General features: G+C 46.2%; 1 protein-coding gene across 2 annotated transcripts in view; it reads right to left on the reverse strand.

The window, feature by feature from the left end:
* LOC309556387 (b(0,+)-type amino acid transporter 1-like) overlaps positions 1 to 22325 on the reverse strand; it is a 138670-nt gene that overhangs the window by 41059 nt on the left and 75286 nt on the right. The window contains exon 1 of one of the 2 annotated variants that reach the window (XM_082258850.1): positions 2281 to 3028. The exons of the other annotated variant lie outside the window; for it this stretch is intronic. Coding sequence (XP_082114976.1) covers positions 2281 to 3004 — 724 coding nt within the window. The 5' untranslated portion in view covers positions 3005 to 3028. Of the gene's footprint in view, positions 1 to 2280; positions 3029 to 22325 lie in introns of those variants that run through there. 2 annotated transcript variants of the gene reach the window in all.

Raw genomic sequence — 22325 nt, forward strand, 5'->3', positions numbered from 1 at the left:
TCTTTCAAAAAACAATTCGGGCGATGATGGAAGAGGATGTGGCACAGGATGAGGAGGAGGAGGAGGATGAAGAGGTAACATTTCCAAGGCTTTCAGGGCAGTCATTCGCAAGGGGCTCAGAGGGTGGGTTCCTGCACACACAAACGCCAGGGACACAATTGTCCAGCAGGGGCACAGTTCTGGAGGATGAGGAGGAGGAGATGGAGGAGGAGATGGAACCATGTTCACAGCAGGGTGGCACCCAGGCCAGCTCATGGCCATCACTGGTGCGTGGCTGGGGGGATACAGAGGACACAGACGATACACCTCCCACAGAGGACAGCCTTCCGTTGCCTCTGGGCAGCCTGGCACACATGAGCGATTACATGCTGCAGTGTCTCCACAATGACCGCCTAGTTGCCCACATTCTAACTTGTGCTGATTACTGGGTGGCCACGCTGCTGGATCCCCGTTACAAGGACAACGTACCGTCCTTAATTCACTCACTGGAGCGCGATCGCAAGATGCGCGAGTACAAGCGCACGCTGGTAGACGCGATGCTGCTGGCATTCCCACCTGACAGCGGGGCCACAGTGGAAGCACAAGGCGAAGGCAGAGGAGGAGGAGGAGGAGGAAGAGGTCGCCAACGCAACCAGGGCACCGCCAGCACCTCAGAAGGCAGGGTTAGCATGGCCGAAATGTGGAAAAGCTTTGTCAGCACGCCACAACAAACAGCAGCACCAGCAGCTCATATGGAACGTCTTAGCAGGAGGCAGCATTTCACCAACATGGTGGAGCAGTATGTGTGCACACGCCTAGATGTACTGAATGACGGGTCTGCCCCCTTCAACTTCTGGGTCTCCAAGTTGGGCACATGGCCTGAGTTTGCCCTTTATGCCTTGGAGGTGCTGGCGTGCCCTTCAGCCAGTGTATTATCTGAACGTGTATTTTGCACGGCTGGGGGCGTTATCACAGACAAGCGCAGCCGCCTGTCCAGAGACAATGTGGACAAGCTCACGTTCATTAAAATGAACCAGGCATGGATCCCACGGGACTTTTCCGTACCTTGTGCAGAATAGAGATGGATACCGACCTTACCCAGCCATTGTTCTATTTTTGCGCTCTCACTCTTTTGGGGTGTACCCTCATTTAAAATGACTGAAAAAAAGCAGTGTTGGCTACCTCGTCCTCCTCCACCGCCACTTCCACCTACACCGCCCATAGGTGTGCGCAGCCTATTGCATTAAGGTGTGCACCCCAAAGTTTAAATACACATGCATGTGTTTGCCTACATGTACATGGCCCCGATACATTACTCTCCCTGCTGGCAAAGTGAAATAGAAGTGTGTGGCACTTCTCTTATGGCAGAGCAGGTCCGAGGGAGATCTTTCCCATCTCCTCACTGGCAAACAGAGCGATAATGCTAATGTGCCCTAGGTGATTAGGGTGTGCCCAGGCACACCCGGCACACCCTGTGTGCACGCCTATGACACCGCCACATCCACCACCACCTCAACCTCCCTCCTACTCCATATGGGCCTCGTCCTTCACAGATGAAGAACATTGTTTTATTTTTCTGTTTTTTTTGTTGTTGTTTTAAGTTATTTCCCTATCCACATTTGTTTGCAGAGCACTCCCCATGCTCTTAACTACGTTTTGCTGCCATTTGCAGCACTCTAGCCCTTTCCATTGGTGTTTTAGAGCCATTTTAGTGCCTGAAAGTTCGGATCCCCATTGACTTCAATGGGGTTCGGTGTCCGGGTAAAGTTCGGAAAAAGTCCGGGACACGGACCCGGACTTTTTTTTCAAGTTCGGCCGAACCCGCCGAACACGGACATCCAGGTCTTCGCTCAACTCTACTGTCTAGTTTTAGTAAATCTACCATGCACAGCTGCACCAGATTTTGCACTCTCCAGTGGTAGTAAAATCAACCCCTGCGGGTTTAAAGAACTTTGTCCCATCATTGGGGGACAAAGAGTTTTAGTGGAGGAGAGGAGAAGAACAATTCTATGCTCTAAAGACACGCAAAAATTAAACACTTTCAAAATCCTAACTCTTACCCTAACACTAAATACATTTAAAATTAACTTTCTCCTAGTTGTGTACATTCACGTCCTGTGCTGGGCTGAGAGCACCAAGGTCCCTGAAAAACTTTCCCAGCAGCACTAAAAGCAATGAAAGTCGTGTCTAATGATCCAAAAACTGCAAAATTACCTGTTGGATCCAGCTGGTCCCAACCTACCTTTACCAGTCGACTTACTTAGAAATATTTATAAAAGAAAATACAGTTACAGTACATACCTGCCATGTAGTTTAGGTAGTTCCATCCCCCATAGGCATACAGTCCTTGATAAAAGGCCTCTGCAGTTTGTGCTGCATTTGGAACTTCTCCATTAAAAGCATCTTGAAAGGGCTTTGAAGATTCTGGATTAGTTGCAAACTCAATGAAGCCATATACTATAATAAGGGCCAAGGCCATCATTTTGAGGATTGTGAATATATTCTGAACCCACGTGGCCAACTTGATACTCTTGGAATTAATGACTCCCAAGACCAGGAGAATTCCAATAGCTAAAGATTTCTTGAGAAGATCAGGAGCAGGACATCCTCCATAAAATGGACGACTTACATACTCGGCAAAGGTCAGGGCTCTGGCAGCATTGGATGATGGCCTTATAAACAATGTTAAAGTCCAGATGGTGACAAAAGCTGGTAAAGGTCCTAATCCTCGTCTGACATGGTAATATTCTCCACCAGCGAATGGCAAAGATGCACCTAGCTCTGCATAACAAAGCGTGCACAATATACTCAGTACACCACAAGCTGCCCAAATGCATAGTGCCACGCCAATATTGAGCTGTGAATATTCCAGAACAGCTTTAGGAGAGACAAATATCCCAGCGCCTATTATGCTGCCCACCATAAAGCTCACACTGTCAAAAAAGCCCAGACGTCTTTTCAAATAAACTTTTCCATCTGTTTCATTGGTGTCTTGATCTTGTGATAGTTGCTCGGGCTTCAGCATCTTGCTATTAGTCTTGCTATTAATGACAGAGGTGGCAGATCAGTGACTGTTTAGCTACACACAGGTTTAAAAGAGCAAGTCTGCTTGTTCATTAAACAGACTTCATAAAATGTATTACTCATTAAACATTATTATATTTTTTTCATGAATTCAGGGATACATTTCTTCCAGAATACATAGGTACACAGGTCATTGCGTCTAAGAGCATAAGAGCAAAGGTTTTCCAAACCAATTACAGATGAATGTATAGGTGAATGGCTGTTTATGAGTAAACTTATACTGGAGCAATAAAATAAATTGCCTGCACTTCTCTTTAGCATTTCCCATCATAAAATTAATTACCGGAGTTCTGCGTATAACTTTATGACTTTTATACGTTCTACAAGGTACAATATTATGGCTTCTATTTCTGACCTGCTTCTGAAAATACTGATGATCTAGCCATCCCTGGCTTCAGTACTGGGGGACACAGATCCAATTTTGCCGACCAGGAACATCAGAATGCCTGATATACATATGTGTTCTAAATCCGGGACATTGAAATTACCAAGGCCAATGGATCAGCAAGACAGCCAGTGAATGTATGTATTCAAAAGAGAATCTTCCATATTTCCTCACTAAAGCTTTTCTTTAGAAAAGAAAACTCATCCTCTTTGTTCAAGCTTTATCTGCCCTGGTCCTTCTTGAAATGCTGCAAGTTTTGAACTCGGCAGGATGGAACATATAGAAAGTTGGCAACTGTTCCTCGTACTGAGAAATAGACATAATCAGGCCCAGGAAATTTTCTCCATCACATAGATTTTGCCAATTTCCCAAGTTGAGATGGAGAATGTGTGTTTGAAAGTATAATACAGAAAAGCATAAAGAATGAAATGGTATAAAATGTGCATGTACAATAATCAGCCAGTGTGTAAAAGGGAACACAAATATGGGCATAGGAAATGAGGCAGTGCAGAATGAAAAATGTACTGGAATGAGGGGATGTGCAATAGGGAATGTATAGAATAACAACGCATGAGGCAGTGTGGAAGAGGGCATATAGTATGGTATACGGCAGACATGGGAGTAAGTCACACATGTGAAAGTCACAAGCAAGTCTCAAGTCTTAACCTTCAAGTCTCAAGAAAGTCCCAAGTTACTGTGGCGAAAAACAAGCAAACCAAGTCGAGTCCCTGCTAGAAGTCAAGCAAGTCAAGTCATTTATTTTGGTCAAGTCACAAATCAAGTCAAAATACTGATCTACCCCAATTGTCACCTTTAAATCAGTTAAAAGTCAGTGGTCAGGAAATGTTTTGTTTTATTTTCAACATTAACAAAACGGCTTAGTGCTTTTTTCTTGGCATATGAAAGAAACACTTTGAATGCCCAAACAGCTCAAAATCCTTTGTCCAGTCATGTTTCAACACCACAGTCACTAAAAACATGTTAACTATTTCCATTGTTTAACAGCCAGTGTCCTAAAAATCAGAACACACTGAGGTGTTTTAAGTAACTGTGGTGTCAGAAACATAACAGGCACATTAATTTTGCTTTAACACATCTTGAGAAAATGCAAATATTTAATAACCTAAAAAAGTAAAGTCCTTTCGAGTCATATGTCTCAAGTCAAAGTCAAGTCTCAAGTCATGAATACCAAGTCAAAGTCAAGTGAAGTCTTTTAATAATTTTAGTCAAGCAAGTCTCAGGTCCTCAAACTGGTGACTTAAGTCTGACTCAAGTCAAGTCATGTGACTCGAGTCCCCAACCTCTGATATACGGAGTATGCTGGGAAGGAGTAGGACATGTACAGCATAGCATATGGAGTAAGTGGTTCAGAATAGGCAATGTATACCATTGCATATGAAGTAAGACGTTAAGGAATAGGAAATGTACAGCATAGCGTATGGAATGAGATAGTGTGGAAAAGGAAATTTACAGTATGGCATATGGAATATGGTGATGCAAAATAAGGATTATATATCAGTGAGTGAGACAGTGCAGAATTAAGTACAAAATATTAGTGTCACATTTGCATCACATCGAGGAGAGAGAATGATGGCCAGGGGCTGTGACAGTCTGCTTTTTCAGTCACAGCAGTAGAAGAACCCATATTAAAAACTATGGTGATGTAGTCCCCAGGAGACGGCCTCCATTAAGCAAAGTACTGTATGGGACAACAATCCCAGAAGGACTGTTTGAGGCAGAGAGGAGGAAAAGAAAGGTGAAACCTGGACTGGGGCAGTTTCATGTGAGCAGTGAAAGGAGAAGGTTGGAGAGCTGCTGAGTTTGAGACGCCAATTTAGCCAAAATTTGCAGTGGTGTCAGAGCGGGATTGTGCTGCTGCATTCTGTTGGAGACCACTGCCATCAGAGAGATTCGGTAAACTAGAGGAGAGGGGCATCATTAGCTTTGTATAAGATTGCCGTGTTCCCCATGTAGCACCTCTTGAACTTCCAAGGTTCCTGACTAGAGATGGCCTTGAGGTTCGCCTCGGCGGTCGGTTCGCAGCGAATTCTGCGTACACATGGCGTCGTTCACGGCGGCCATATTTGTTTACATTGGGGAGAACTTTGACCCGTGACACAGCCGTCAGGTGGAACGGGACAGCCAATTGAAATATTCCAGCACATGGACAGTCCCCCTACCCTATGAATAGACCCGATCTGGCGGCCATTTCACATTCCGCTTTCTGCCAGTGTAGGGAGAGGTCTGCTGTGCTCGTCAGCGAGAGTTTGCTAGACACATACAGCGTTGTGAAGATCCACAAAAGTCCTTTCCAGGGCTGGTATTTTTCGGTATAGGTCTACTAGTATCTTTTGAGCTTAGGGAGAGGTATCCAGTGGTTGCTTTAGGGGCAGTTAAGAGATCAGATGCAGTCACAAATCGCTCTGTCAATGTCCACAAAATTCCTTTTGAGGGCTGGTATTTCGGTATAGGTCTAGTATCTTTTGAGCTTAGGGAGAGGTATCCTGTGGTTGCTTTAGGGGCAGTTAGAGATCGGCTGCAGTCACACACAAATCGCTTTGTCAATGTCCACCAAAGTCATTTAAAATGCTCCAATGTCGTTTTAGGGTCTATTACAGTCTCTTTACTATAGGGCCAGGTATCCTGTGGTTGCTTTAGGGGTAGTTAAGAGATCGGCTGCAGTCACACAGAAATCGCTTTGTCAATGTCCACAAAAGTCATTCAAAATGCTCCAATGTCGTTTTAGGGTCTATTACAGTCTCTTTACTATAGGGCCAGGTATCCTGTGGTTGCTTTAGGGGCATTTAGAGATCGGCTGCAGTCACACATAAATTGCTCCGTTAATGTCCACAAAAGTAATGTAAAGGGCTGCAAATTTTTTGGTATTGCTGTGCATTGCACTAAAAAGGGGGGTGGGGGAGGGGGGTAATCCACAGTATAATATACTTTGTAGAAAGCATATTATAGTGGATTAGTACTATTCTTGTCCACTGTGCAGCATTGTGACAGGTGTGGTGGTGAGACTGAGCGTTTCTGCAGCAACACTACACACAGTGACAAAAGCACTTATAATGTATTATAACTGGTGTGATAGACCAATTGCCCCCCCCCCCCCAATGTCACATATTGAAGTGGGGTGTTATCTGAGTAAACTTTTTAAAGTGTATTTGTGTCATGCAACAATATTGCCTAGTTTGCTGAGTGAAGTCTGGTACACACAGCTCCAAACTCACTGGCCAATTTTTTGAACTGGTGTGCTACACCAATGCCACATATTGAATTGGGGTGTTATTTAACAGTATACATTTCTAAGAGTGTATTTTAGTCCTGCAAAAATTTGGCCTCTTGCAGTGTAAACAGTGCTACACACAGTGACAACAGTTACTGGCCAATTATTTGTAGAACTGGTGTAATAAACCTGTGCCCCCCCCCCCCAAAGCCACATATTGAAGTGGGGTGTTATCTGAGGAATCTTTTTCAAGTGTATTTGTGTCATGCAGCAATATTGCCTAGTTTGCTGAGTGAAGTCTGGTACACACAGCGCCTAACTCACTGGCCAATTTTTTGAACTGGTGTGCTACACCAATGCTCCCCCCAATGCCACATATTAAAGTGGGGTGTTATTTAACAGTATACTTTTCTAAGATTGTATTTTAGTCCTGCAAACATTTGGCCTCTTTTGCTGTGTTAACTCTGCAACACACAGTGACAACAGTTACTGGCCAATTATTTGTAGAAATGGCGGACTGACGGACCGGCAGATAGGGAGGAGAGGCAGGCAGAACTTGCATTGCAGAAGAGGTAGAAAGCAGACTGCAAATGTATCAGGAGCGAGCCATCAACCATGTACAGTCACATCTGGCGCTCCCAGGACGCCGACACATGGCTCCGCAGTGTGGGCTTTTATTAACGTGTTCGTTGCTGAAGTGTTGCCATCTGCAGCCTTTGCATTCAACACATAAGTCGCAGTAAGCCCAAGACTCACCTATGAACAACCACCTTAAGAAGGCACCTGAAATCCCATCACCAAGCCCAGTGGGAGCAAAACTGTCAGAACCCACAAAGCCACACTCCATGCTCTCACCGTCCAGCCTCTTCTCCTTCTCCTTCCCCTGTCTCCTCACAGTTATCCAACACTCCACCTTCCATGATGCCGTTGTCATGTTTTTCTGGAAAAAGACAGGCTTCTGTGGCTCAAATGTTGGAGTGTAAAAAAAGGTGTCCGACAGGTGTCCGACTACATCGGGTTAACGGCCGATGTGGACGCTCTGAGGAGTGATGAACCCCTGGACTACTGGGTGGGCAGGCTTGACCTCTGGCCAGAGCTTGAACAATTTGCAATTGAACTGTTTGCTTGCCCCCCGTCCAGTGTCCTGTCCGAAAGGACGTTCAGCGCAACAGGGGGGATCGTGACCGATAAGTGCACTCGCCTAGCTCATGACAGTGTAGACTAATACTACCTCACATTTATAAAAATTAATGAGGCATGGATCTCTGAGGAATTCAACACATGTGACCAATAGACCAGGTTTCATCGAAATTCCTCATGCCAGGCCACAAATATCCGAAAGACTGCCATCCACCCACAACAATTCCTGGTCCTTGGCTTTGCTAAATACAGCAGTATAAAAGGCATTTCATGTCCATTGAATGGCTAATTTTTCAGCCTATACAGGCCGACACTTACTGTTCTGTGTACTGTGAATGCCTACTGTACCTCTAGCTATCATATACTACGTTCTTTACTGTCAGTTCAACCCATGTGAGCTAATTTTTGCGGCCTAAACAGCCCGCCACCAACTTGTGTATACAGTGAACGCCTACTGTACCTCTAGCCATCATATACTACATTCTTTGCTGTCAGTTCAACCCATGTGAGCTCATGTTTGCGGCCTAAACAGCCCGCCACCAACTTGTGTACACAGTGAACGCCTACTGTACCTCTAGCAATCATATTCTATGTTCTTTGCTGTCAGTTCAACCCATGTGAGCTCATGTATGCGCCCTAAACAGCCCGCCACCAACTTGTGTATACTGTGAACGCCTATTGTACCTCTAGCCATCATATACTACGTTCTTTGCTGTCAGTTCAACCCATGTGAGCTCACCAACTTGTGTATACAGTGAACGCCTACTGTACCTCTAGCAATCATATACTATGTTCTTTGCTGTCAGTTCAACCCATGTGAGCTAATTTTTGCGGCCTAAAAAGCCCGCCACCTACTTGTGTATACTGTGAACGCCTATTGTGCCTCTAGCCATCATATACTACGTTCTTTACTGTCAGTTCAACCCATGTGAGCTCATGCTTGTGGCCTAAATAGCCCGCCACCAACTTGTGTATACTGTGAACTCCTACTGTACCTCTAGCAATCACATACTACGTTCTTTGCTGTCAGTTCAAACCATGTGAGCTCATTTTTGCAGCCTAAACAGCCTGCCACCTACTTGTGTATACTGTGAACGCCTACTGTACCTCTAGCCATCATATACTACGTTCTTTACTGTCAGTTCAACTCATGTGAGCTCATGTTTGCGGCCTAAACAGCCCGCCACCAACTTGTGTATACTGTGAACGCCTACTGTACCTCTAGCAATCATATTCTACGTTCTTTGCTGTCAGTTCAACCCATGTGAGCTCATGTATGCGCCCTAAACAGCCCGCCACCAACTTGTGTATACTGTGAACGCCTACTGTACCTCTAGCCATCATATACTATGTTCTTTGCTGTCAGTTCAACCCATGTGAGCTCACCAACTTGTGTATACAGTGAACGCCTACTGTACCTCTAGCAATCATATACTATGTTCTTTGCTGTCAGTTCAACCCATGTGAGCTAATTTTTGCAGCCTAAAAAGCCTGCCACCTACTTGTGTATACTGTGAACGCCTACTGTACCTCTAGCCATCATATACTACGTTCTTTACTGTCAGTTCAACCCATGTGAGCTCATGTTTGCGGCCTAAACAGCCCGCCACCAACTTGTGTATACTGCGAACGCCTACTGTACCTCTAGCCATCATATACTACATTCTTTGCTGTCAGTTCAACCCATGTGAGCTCATGTTTGCGGCCTAAACAGCCTGCCACCAACTTGTGTACACAGTGAACGCCTACTGTACCTCTAGCAATCATATTCTACATTCTTTGCTGTCAGTTCAACCCATGTGAGCTCATGTATGCGCCCTAAACAGCCCGCCACCAACTTGTGTATACTGTGAACGCCTACTGTACCTCTAGCCATCATATACTACGTTCTTTGCTGTCAGTTCAACCCATGTGAGCTCACCAACTTGTGTATACAGTGAACGCCTACTGTACCTCTAGCAATCATATACTATGTTCTTTGCTGTCAGTTCAACCCATGTGAGCTAATTTTTGCGGCCTAAAAAGCCCGCCACCTACTTGTGTATACTGTGAACGCCTATTGTGCCTCTAGCCATCATATACTACGTTCTTTACTGTCAGTTCAACCCATGTGAGCTCATGCTTGCGGCCTAAATAGCCCGCCACCAACTTGTGTATACTGTGAACGCCTACTGTACCTCTAGCAATCACATACTACGTTCTTTGCTGTCAGTTCAAACCATGTGAGCTCATTTTTGCAGCCTAAACAGCCTGCCACCTACTTGTGTATACTGTGAAAGCCTACTGTACCTCTAGCCATCATATACTACGTTCTTTACTGTCAGTTCAACCCATGTGAGCTCATGTTTGCGGCCTAAACAGCCCGCCACCAACTTGTGTATACTGCGAACGCCTACTGTACCTCTAGCCATCATATACTACATTCTTTGCTGTCAGTTCAACCCATGTGAGCTCATGTTTGCGGCCTAAACAGCCCGCCACCAACTTGTGTACACAGTGAACGCCTACTGTACCTCTAGCAATCATATTCTACGTTCTTTGCTGTCAGTTCAACCCATGTGAGCTCATGTATGCGCCCTAAACAGCCCGCCACCAACTTGTGTATACTGTGAACGCCTACTGTACCTCTAGCCATCATATACTACGTTCCTTGCTGTCAGTTCAACCCATGTGAGCTCACCAACTTGTGTATACAGTGAACGCCTACTGTACCTCTAGCAATCATATACTATGTTCTTTGCTGTCAGTTCAACCCATGTGAGCTAATTTTTGCGGCCTAAAAAGCCCGCCACCTACTTGTGTATACTGTGAACGCCTATTGTACCTCTAGCCATCATATACTACGTTCTTTACTGTCAGTTCAACCCATGTGAGCTCATGTTTGCGGCCTAAACAGCCCGCCACCAACTTGTGTATACTGCGAACGCCTACTGTATCTCTAGCCATCATATACTACATTCTTTGCTGTCAGTTCAACCCATGTGAGCTCATGTTTGCGGCCTAAACAGCCCGCCACCAACTTGTGTACACAGTGAACGCCTACTGTACCTCTAACAATCATATACTACGTTCTTTGCTGTCAGTTCAACCCATGTGAGCTCACCAACTTGTGTATACAGTGAACGCCTACTGTACCTCTAGCAATCATATACTATGTTCTTTGCTGTCAGTTCAACCCATGTGAGCTCATGCTTGCGGCCTAAATAGCCCGCCACCAACTTGTGTATATTGTGAATGCCTACTGTGCCTCTAGCCATCATATACTACATTCTTTACTGACAGTTCCAACCCATGTGAGCTCATTTTTGTGGCCTATACAGCCTGCCACCAACTTGTGTATACTGTGAACGCCTACTGTACCTCTAGCCATCATATACTACGTTCTTTGCTGTTTTTGGAGCCTATCTGAGTATACTTTTACAAGTGTATTTGTGTCCTGCAACAATATTATCTCTTTTGCTGAGTGAAGTCTGATACACACAGTGCCAAACTCACTGGCCAATTTTTTGCTCAACTGGTGTGATAAACCAGTGGCCCCCCAATACCACATATTGAAGTGGGGTGTTATTTAACAGTATACTTTTCTAAGATTGTATTTTAGTCATGCAAAAATTTGGCCTCTTTTGCTGCGTTAACTGTGCTACACACAGTGACAACAGTTACTGGCCAATTATTTGTAGAACTGCTGTGAAAAACCAGTGGCCCCTCAATACCATAGATTGAAGCAGGCTGTTATATACCTTGTTCCACATATACTGCGCTTCTGTTGAGACTTTTGTCACAGGGTAATTTAAAAAATGACAGACAGAGGAAGAGGCAGGCCCTTACGCAGGGGTGGTAGGGGTAGGGCAGGAGCAGTAGGCCGGAGCCAAAGTGTGAAGTTTCAGAAGGTGCGTTGGATTACGTCAAAGGATGCACCAGACTTGGTTGAGTGGCTCACTCAGCCTTCCTCTTCTGCACCCTCCTTATCCTCTCTATATGCACCCTCTTCACTTTCTGCTGGGTGCACCCCCAAAGACACCACCACCAACACTACCACCACCACCATATACCCTCCGCTTGAGTCACTGGAATTATTTTCCGATCCATCACAAGACATTTGCGATGCACAGCCATTGTTGGCATCGGATCAGGAAGAGGAGGTAGCAACAGCCACCACTCAGCAGTCTGACGACAGTACCCAGATCAGCCCAAGGAGGTTGGTCCCCGCTGTTGCTGCCAACTCCGAGATCTCGAATGTTAGTGGTGGGGAAGGTGACGTGGATGATGACCTGTCTATGGACATCACATAGGTGGCCACAAGAGAGGAAGAGGAGGGGAGTTCAGAGGGAGAGACGGACCAGCAGATAGGGAGGCGAAGCAGGTGGAACTTGCATTGCACAGGAGCGACAAAGCAGACTGCAAATGTATCAGGAGCGAGCCATTAACCATGTACAGTCACATCTGGCGCTCCAAGGACGCCGGCAAATGGCTCTGCAGTGTGGGCTTTTTGTAATGTGTCCACTGCTGACAACAGTGTTGCCATCTGCAGCCTTCGCAGTCATCGCATAAGTCGCGGTAAGCCCAGCACTCACCTAGAGACGACCGCCTTAAGAAGGCACCTGGACTCCCATCACCGAGCCCAGTGGGAGCAATGCCGTCAGAACCCACAGAGCCACACTCCAGGCTCTCACTGTCCAGCCTCTTCTCCTTCTCCTCTCCCCTCACAATTGTCCTCCACCCTCCATCATGCCGTCCTCACGTTGTTCTGGAAAAAGGCAGGCTTCCGTGGCCCAAATGTTGGAGCGTAAAAAAATGATGACGCCGGATAATCCTCTTGCCCAACGGTTGACTGCTGGCTTGTCGGAACTAATAACTCGCCAACTACTGCCATATCAACTGGTGGACTCGGAGGCCTTTTGGAAATTTGTGGCCCTTAGAACACCACAATGGAAGGTCCCAGGCAGGAAATATTTCTCACAGAAGGGCATTCCAGAGCTGTATGGCCATGCTCAGCCGCAAGTGAATGTATCTCTGGCACACACTGTCGGTGCCAAGATACATCTGACCACAGACACATGGTCTAGCAAACACGGGCAGGGAATGTATATCACTTTTACTGCCCACTGGGTGAACCTTCTGACGGCTGTCAAGCATGTAAACCATGGCACCCGTGTAGATTTGGTTTTACCACCATGAATTGCATGCAGGACTGCCTCTTCTTCTCCTCCTCCTACTCCATCCTCCCTCTCCTCCTCGGCTCACTCCTCCTTTTCTGCTGCTACCGTCTCTTCCGCTGTGCCACCCAAGATCCCCAGAACCTATTCCACATGCCAGGTGAGACTTTGCCATGCTGTGCTGTGAAAAAAGGGGGGTATTACTACCAAAACTGCGCAAATAGTGTATATAGGTAAATAAATATGTAAATAAATAAATAAATATGAAGTGATAAGGTGGAATTTCTCCCACACTGTCAGCTGCTACATAAACGTGAAAACGTGATGATTGGTGAAAAGAAAGGAAATAGTAGCGCTCAACAGAATATAAATAAATCAATAACGTGCAAATAAATCGTGCAATAAAGTCTCTGGTGTCCAAAGCAATTGGATAAATAATCTGACCAATGTAGAAGACACAGACTTGATGGGGTGGTTCTTTAGCAAAGCCTTCACCTCCACACGATCACCCAGTGAGATATAAGTATATACCGCTTACCAGATCCACTGGACCCCTTAATTACAAGGGGACAAACACGCTGTGTATTTCAAATAGGAATCTAGTGCATCTCGTTTCCATAGATGTACATCATCTTCTCCTCCTCCTCCTCCTCTTCCATCCTCCCTTTCCTCCTCGGCTGACTCCTCCTTTTCCGCTGCTACCGTCTCTTCCACTGCACCGCCCAAGATCCCCAGAACCTATTCCACATGCCAGGTGAGACGTTGCCATGCTGTGCTGTGTCTGTTGTGCCTTGAAGCCAAGAGCCACACTGGTCCTGCACTCCTTTCAGCTTTGCGTTCACAGGCAGATCAGTGGCTTACACCGCTCAATTTGACAAGTGGTGTGCGACAACGGTGCCAATCTGCTGAGCGAACCGAAACAGGGCAAAATAACACACGTGCCATGCATGGCACACGTCCTGAACTTGGTCGTGCAGTGATTCGTTGCCAAATACCTTGGGGTCCTGAATGTCTTGCGGCAGGCCAGGAAACTCTCGAGCCATTTCATAAGATCTTACACAGCCATGGCTCGCCTTGCTGACATTCAGCGGTGACACAACCTGCCCGTCAGGCGTCTTATTTGTGACTGCCTGATGCGATGGAACTCAAACGTTGCATATGCTTGATAGGCTGCTCCAGCAGAAACGTGCAGTTAACGACTACCTGTACGAACTCTGCGGCAGGACAGGTCCTGGGGAGCTTGGGTTTTTTTCACCTTGCCAGTGGCTGCTCATGCGCGACGCATGCAGACTTCTGCGGCCATTTGATGAGATCACCAAACTGGTCAGTCACGGCCAGGGCACCATCAGTGACATCGTACCTTACGCCTTCTTTCTGGAGCGTGCATTGCGTTGTGTCATTGATCAAGCCATCGAGGAGCAGGAACAGGAAGATGAGGAAGTCGCAATGTTGGATAAATTCCTAGGGGGTGCTACTCCATCTGAGGCAAGTCAACAACAGGAGTCTGAAGAGGAGTCAGAGGAGGATAGTGTCGGGGCGGATGAGGAGGAGCAAGAAGAGCATGCTTTAAACCTGCCTGGGATCCCTGGTGTTGTCCGTGGATGGGAGGAGGAGAACGAAAACAAGATTATCCTGGATGATGAGCTGGAGCCAGGCCACTACAATGCGTCCAGTTTAGTGCGAATGGGGGTGTTCATGCTCCAGTGTTTTAAGGGGGACCCCCGTATAAAAAGCATAAAGGGCAAGGACCAGTATTGGGTGGCAACGTACTTAGACCCCCGGTACAAACAAAAATTGGCAGAAATGTTACCACCATCACAGAGGGCGGTTAGAATGCAGCACTTACAGGACTTGCTGCAAGAAATGCTGCATTCTGCCTTTGCGTGCGCTGGCAGAGGAATTTCAACTTACAGAGAAACAGTTGCAGGTAGCACTCCCACAGTGCCTGAAAGAGGACGGTTTGAAGATGTGTTGGTCACTTCAGATAGGAGATCCTTCTTTCAGCCGACCCATCGACAGCTGTACTCCAGATCCAGCATCAGGGAACACCTAGAACGACAGGTGTCCGACTACATCGGGTTAACGACCGGTGTGGATGCTCTGAGGAGTAATGAACCCCTGGACTACTGGGTGGGCAGGCTTGACCTCTGGCCAGAGCTTGCACTATTTGCAATGGAACTGTTGGCTTGCCCCCTGTCCAGTGTCCTGTCCGAAAGGACGTTCAGCGCAGCGTGACCGATAAGTGCACTCGCCTAGCTCATGACAGTTGACCTCACATTTATAAAAATGAATGAGGCATGGATCTCTGAGGAATTCAACACATGTGACCAGTAGACCATGTCTGATTACAATTCCTCATGACAGGCCACAAATACTTGCCAGACTGCCATCCACCCACAGCAATTCATGGTCCTTGTCTCCGTTAAATACAGCGGCAGAATGGGCATTTCATGTCTATTGAATGCCTAATCTTTAGAGCCTTTTATGGCCGGCACTTACTTCTGTATCCTGTGAATGCCTAATGTACCTCCAGCCACAGAATACAACGTTCTTAGCTGTCAGGTAAATCCATGTGGGCTAATTTTTGGGGCCTATACTGGCAGACACTTACATCTGTATCCTGTGAATGCCTAATGTACCTTTAGCCACAGAATACAACGTTCTTAGCTGTCAGATAAACCCATGTGGGCTAATTTTTGGGGCCTGGAATGGCCGATACTTACTTCTTTATCCTGTGAATGCCTAATTTTTCTGACTGGAATTGAAAATCAATGGGTCTGTAAACGTTCCGCCAAATTGTGGAATGGATGGCGGACCCATTTTACAGATGTGTGAATGGACCCTATATGTATTTGACATGTATTTACCGGCTGCTGTCAGTTCTGGCTGATTTAGGAAAAAAAAAAAAATTTTAGGGCAACTTTTCCAATTGCAATACTTCTGTTATGACATTATCCATGTGGTGGGACTATTTGTGCACAGCTAGTAAGTATTTTATGGCTGCAAATATGACCTAAAGGTTTTTAAGGTTCGCCTCCCATTAAAGTCAATGGGGCCTGCCACGTACTTGCGGTTCGCGTACATTTGAGAAAGTTTGCGGCTAACAATCGCGAACCGCCCCGGCCGATGTTCGTCCATCACTATTCTTCAATTTGTGAGGTACAGTAAGCAGCTTGGCATAGAGCACTTCACATTCATTAACTGTCCAGTGCAGCTGAGGCTGCAGAGAAAGGGATTGAGGAATCTATGAGATATCAGGGGTCTGTTTAGACTCTTGATATTTCACGAAAGCCCCCCAACTGTTTAATAAAAAAAATTGTAAAAAAAAATAATGAAAAAATAAACTGTAAAAATTGAAAAAATAATTAAATAATAAAAATAAAAATATACCGACACCGCCCTCTGCCCTACTGACAAAGTCCACTGCCCTACTGACAATATACACACGTGCATGTGTGTTTGAGCTCTGGGGGGCACACCCTAATGCAATAAACTGTGCTTATTTATGGAAAAGATACACACACTTGTTTACAGCGCTGTTTCTTTGGACACATCTCTCTATTCTATACCTTTCTTAACACCCCTATACCCCCCCCCCCCCAACCCCCTTATCTATACCCGAGTGAGAGGAATTCCACTCTTAAGCATGCCTTCTTCCTGCTGAATCTACCTGTGTCATATGTATCACCCTGTCTCTGGTTTTACTGATTCTGGCTTCTCTACCTGTATCTTTTTCTCTTCCTTCTTTGTGTGTAAATCACTGCTTTTGCAGCCAAAAAAAAAAAAAAAAAACACACTCACATATGACTAACATCCCCCTGCAGCCCCTGGTACTTGGTTTATTTAAAATGAAGGTGAATTCAAATGCAAGAAAAATATGCAAGGATATACCATAAAAAGTTATATCTTGTAGGATGTGAAACTTTTATTGCATTTGAGTTATCAAAAGGTTAAACGTTTAGATAGAAAATCCTCCAATAGTGTATGATTTACATTCCCTAACCCCGAATACCTAACTATATTACTTAACTGCATCCTCATTATGATATCGTGATAAAAGGTCATGTAGTTCTGTATTATTTTGTGTTTCCAGGTGTAAACTTGTTACTATGTTGCCTATCATAAACTCTGACTACTGCCCAAGTGCAGGCACCGAAACATGCTAGGCATTCCTTTTTACAGCAAAGTCATCCTCCAGCAATTCTTTGAAGCCCCCTCCCCCTTCCTGGCATATGCTGCATGCTAAAACCAACACCAAGGGAAGTCAAACCTTGAAAGCAAGCACCACTGCTACTGCAACATCTCAATATGTTTCTGAAATCTGTCTTCATGTCAACTAAAAGTGCCTATTTTGTAGGTTTATATTCAACCTCAAATGCAGCATTACTATTTCCCATCTCAATATAAAGATAATTTATATCAGTGCAAATATCCAACTGCATTAACCCTAATTACATCTAAATATTGCTTTGTGTGAATTCATATACTGTTTTTTATATCAGTTCAAACATTTAAAAAGATTGCATTAATTAAACATTGCATCTAAGAACTGCTTCATGCATGTTTTGCAGGTTGTCTCACATGTGGAGAAGTTGGTTCCTCTACACCGCAGTTTAGCACCCATGTTATATAAACAATACGTCTGTGTAAGTGGAATCTGGAGACAACTAATTAAGCAATGCATGCACACCTCTCTTAAAATCACTTGAATATGCACATTACCTAGCAGAATGAGATGTGGGGGGAGTGTTTATGGCACTCCAATTTTCAAAAAGATAGTTTTAATACTAAAAAATGTATGTGCTAGAACCATGCAGGGTCTAGTTGGCAACAGTGGCAGTTTATCATAGCTGGGCCACATTAACTACATGGTTATAGGCAGGTGGCAGTGCCCTTTTTATAGAGACCACTCCCCTGGTGATGTTAGTAGGTGGAGTACTGTGTCCTTTATATTCTGATGTGGGTTGAGCCCTGGCCAGAAAGTGGATGGGAACTGGCAAGCCCTGATCTACTGCATGTAGATTTGTAGCCTGGAGAGTAGTAGGCCCAGAGGGAAACTCTGTGTAAGGACCCACTGCTGGGTACTCATGAAATAGCAAAGGAGAACATAGCTGTACTTAATGGGTTTGTGTTAATGGCACTAAAGTGTTCCGCACAGCAACTGAGAATGGGAAGAAGTTGTGAAACTGTTGTGCTGAATTCTTCATTAAATCATTAAAAAGCACTCTGCGTGGACATTCTTTATTCAAGAAGTTGGGCATCAGGCTGATAAAATGTAAGTATTCTGGAATGAAGTACACCTCAAGTCTGGAGGATCTGTGACTAGGGATGGCTTTGCAGTTCGCCAGGCGGTCGGATCGCAGCAAATTTTGCTTGTTCGCAGCCCGCCGATTTTGCGAACATATGGCGTTGTTCGTGGTGGCCATATTAGTTTACATTGGGGAGAACTTTGACCCATGACACAGCCATCAGGTGGAACGGGACAGCCAATTGAAACATTGCAGCACATGGACATACCCCCTACCTTTATAAATAGACCTGACCTGGCGGCCATTTCACATTCTGCTTTTTGTCAGTGTAGGGAGAGGTTTGCTGTGTGCAGCAGGGACAGACTGTCAGTGACACAAATCTCTCTGTTAAGGTCCACATGTCCGCTGCTACCGTCTCTTCCACTGCGCCACCCAAGATCCCTAGAACCTATTCCACATGTCAGGTGAGACATTGCCATGCTGTGCTGCGTCTGTTGTGCCTTGAAGCCAAGAGCCACACTGGTCCTGCACTCCTTTTAGCTTTGCGTTCACAGGCAGATCGGTGGCTGACACCGCACAATTTGACAGTTGGTAAAGTGGTGTGCAACAACGGTGCCAATCTGTTGGGCACTGAAATAGGGCAAAATTACACACGTGCCATGCATGGCACATGTCCTGAACTTGGTCATGCAGCGATTCGTTGCCAAATACCCTGGGGTCCAGGACGTCTTGCGCAGGCCAGGAAAATCTCGGGCCATTTCAGAAGATCTTACACAGCCATGGCTCGCTTTGCTGACATTCAGCGGCGACACAACCTGCCCGTCAGGCGTCTTATTTGTGACTGTCCGACGCGATGGAACTCAACGTTGCATATGCTTGATAGGCTGCTCCAGCAGAAATGTGCGGTTAATGTTTATCTGTACGAACTTTGCGGCAGGACAGGTTATGGGGAGCTTGGGTTTTTTTCACCTCGCCAGTGGATGCTCATGCGCGACGCATGCAGACTTCTGCGGCCATTTGATGAGATCACCAAACTGGTCAGTCACGGCCAGGGCACCATCAGTGACATTGTACCTTACTCCTTCTTTCTGGAGCATGCATTGCGTCGTGTCATTGATCAAGCCGTCGAGGAGCAGGAGCAGGAAGATGAGGAAGTCGCAACGTTGGATGAATTCCCAGGGGGTGCTACTCCATCTGAGACAAGTCAACAACAGGAGTCTGAAGAGGAGTCAGAGGAGGATGGTGCCGGGGCGGATGAGGAGGAGCAAGAAGAGCATGCTTTAAACATGTCTGGGATCCCTGGTGTTGTCCGTGGATGGGGGGAGGAGAACGAGGACGAGATTTTCCTGGATGATGAGCTGGAGCCAGGCCACTACACCGCGTCCAGTTTAGTGCGAATGGGGGCGTTCATGCTCCAGTGTTTTAAGGGGGACCCCCGTATAAAAAGCATAAAGGGCAAGGACCAGTATTGGGTGGCAACATACTTAGACCCCCGGTACAAGCAAAAAATGGCGGAAATGGTACCACCATCACAGAGGGCAGTCAGAATGCAGCACTTCCAGGCCTTGCTGCAAAAAATGCTGCATTCTGCTTTTGCGTGTGCTGGCAGAGGTATTTCTACTCAGAGAGAAACAGTTGCGGGTAGCAATCCAACAGCGCCTGCAAGAAGAGGGCGGTTTGAAGATGTGTTGGTCACTTCAGATAGGAGATCCTTCTTTCAGCCGACCCATCGACAGCTGTACTCCGGATCCAGCATCAGGGAACGCCTAGACTGACAGGTGTCCGACTACATCGGGTTAACGGCCGATGTGGATGCTCTGAGGAGTGATGAACCCCTGGACTACTGGGTGGGCAGGCTTGACCTCTGGCCAGAGCTTGCACAATTTGCAATGGAACTGTTGGCTTGCCCCCCATCCAGTGTCCTGTCCAAAAGGACTTTCAGCGCAGCAGGGGGGGGGGGATTCGTGACCGATAAGGGCACTCGCCTAGCTCATGACAGTGTTGACTACCTCACATTTATAAAAATGAGTTTGGCATGGATCTCTGAGGAATTCAACACATGTGACCAGTAGACCATGTTTGATTACAATTCCTCATGACAGGCCACAAATATCCGCCAGACCGCCATCCACCCACAACAATTCATGGTCCTTGTCTTCGGTAAATACAGCGGCATAAAAGGCATTATATGTCCATGGAATGCCTAATTTTTGGGGCCTTTCATGGCCGACTATTTTTTCTGTCAATGCCTAATGTACCTCCAGCCACACAATACTACGTTCTTAGCTGTCAGTTAAACTCATGTGGGCTAATTTTTGGGGCCTATACTTGCCGACACTTACTGCTGTATCCTGTCAATGCCTAATGTACCTCCAGCCACAGAATACAACATTCTTAGCTGTCAGGTAAACCCATGTGGGCTCATTTTTGGGGCCTGGAATGGCCGACACTTACTTCTGTATCCTATGAATTCCTAATGTACCTTCAGCCACAGAATACAACGTTCTTAGCGGTCAGTTAAACCCATGTGGGCTAATTTTTGGGGCTTATACTGGCCGACACTTACTTCTGTATCCTGTCAATGCCTAATGTACCTTCAGCCACAGAATACAACATTCTTAGCTGTCAGGTACACTATCTGTGACACAATATGGTGGAGTCCCTCATTAAATCTGGTATTTGTGTATCCTATTTGGAGGAAACATGATGCGGAAACTGGTCCAGCTTGGTGGGATTCTCTGTCCAATCCAGGTTGTATTGTACATTGTAGCAGACTACTAAGAGTTATGCAGTTGCACGTGATGTTCTCTGTTCAGCTTGTAGCACTTACCCCCTTAATATGATGAGTTCTCTGTTCTGCCATGACTCTGTAAATCCCTCCTTCCCTCTGATACACCTAGTTTTAGCTTAAAGTGATTGTTAAGTCTCGTTTTTTTTTTTTATAGGAAAATAACAAACATGTTATACTTACCTGCTCTGTGCAGTGGTTTTGCACAGAGCAGCTCAGATCCTCCTCTTCTCAGGTCCCTCTTTGCTCCTCCTAGCCTCTCCCTCCTGTCGAGTGCCCCCACAGCAAGCAGCTCCGTGTGTCCATTCAGACACGGAGCTGCGGTTCAGCCCCATTCTCTTTCTCTCCCGATTGGCTAACTGACTTTTGATTGACAGCCACGGGAGCCAAGGGCACCATGGCTGTGTCTCAGCCAATCAGGAGGGAGAGTCCCGGACGGCCAAGTGACTTGTATATATCACTGGATACTGTAGAGATGGGGCTTAGGTAAGTATTAGGGGGTGCTGGGGAGGCTGCTTCACACAGATTTTTTTTATCTTATTGCAAAGAATGCATTAGGATAAAAAACCTTCTGCCTTAACAACTTCTTTAGGTGTAGCACCCTACATGTAGGTGCTAGGTAAATGTATAGTGGGCCTTGTCTGTCTAACAGCAGGGCTGTGATTTATTTAGCCAGGGTGTCAGGGCTTCCAGATGTGCCTGCTGAGGGGAGAAGTATTCCCACTGGCTCCTGTGAGAGGCTTCTCATAGGGCAGCATGGGAAGCCCAATCATTTGACACATCCCAGCTTGTAACTACCCCAGAAGGCAGATTATGCTGCAAAGGATTCTAGGAGTGGGTATAAGTTTGGGGGAAGTGCGTGGCACAATGTCTTTGGCGGGAGCAGAGTCCCAGGAGGGAGCGTGCGGGTGTCTCTCCTCCAATCTGAGGAAGGTGGATGTCTCAGGGTGTCGCCTGAGTGTCCAGGGAGTGCTGAGTTGAGCTGAAGGGATCCGGTGTGCCAAGAGACTGCGGAAATAGAGAGAGGGGTCCAGTCCCAGGAAAGCCTACACAGGTCATGAGTACTGAGGATTGCCCCTGGGGGTCTGCCTAAAGTTAGAGGTTATGGAAAAAAAAAAAGTTAAAGGGGACCACTCCAGAAGAGGTTCTGGGATCCAGTGTCAGCTAGCTGCAAAGGGGGTACCTAGGTTGAGGACCCTGAAATTACAAAGGGGGTACATAGTCAGTGGACCCTGAAGAGTTAAAGTCAAAGGGGGGCACCTGCAGCTGGGCCCTGAATTGTATAGAGTGTGTCAGTTGCAAGTACAGCTCTACA

This window comes from Pelophylax lessonae (genome assembly GCF_965119305.1).
Source record: "Pelophylax lessonae genome assembly, chromosome: 5".
Lineage (NCBI taxonomy): Eukaryota > Metazoa > Chordata > Amphibia > Anura > Ranidae > Pelophylax > Pelophylax lessonae.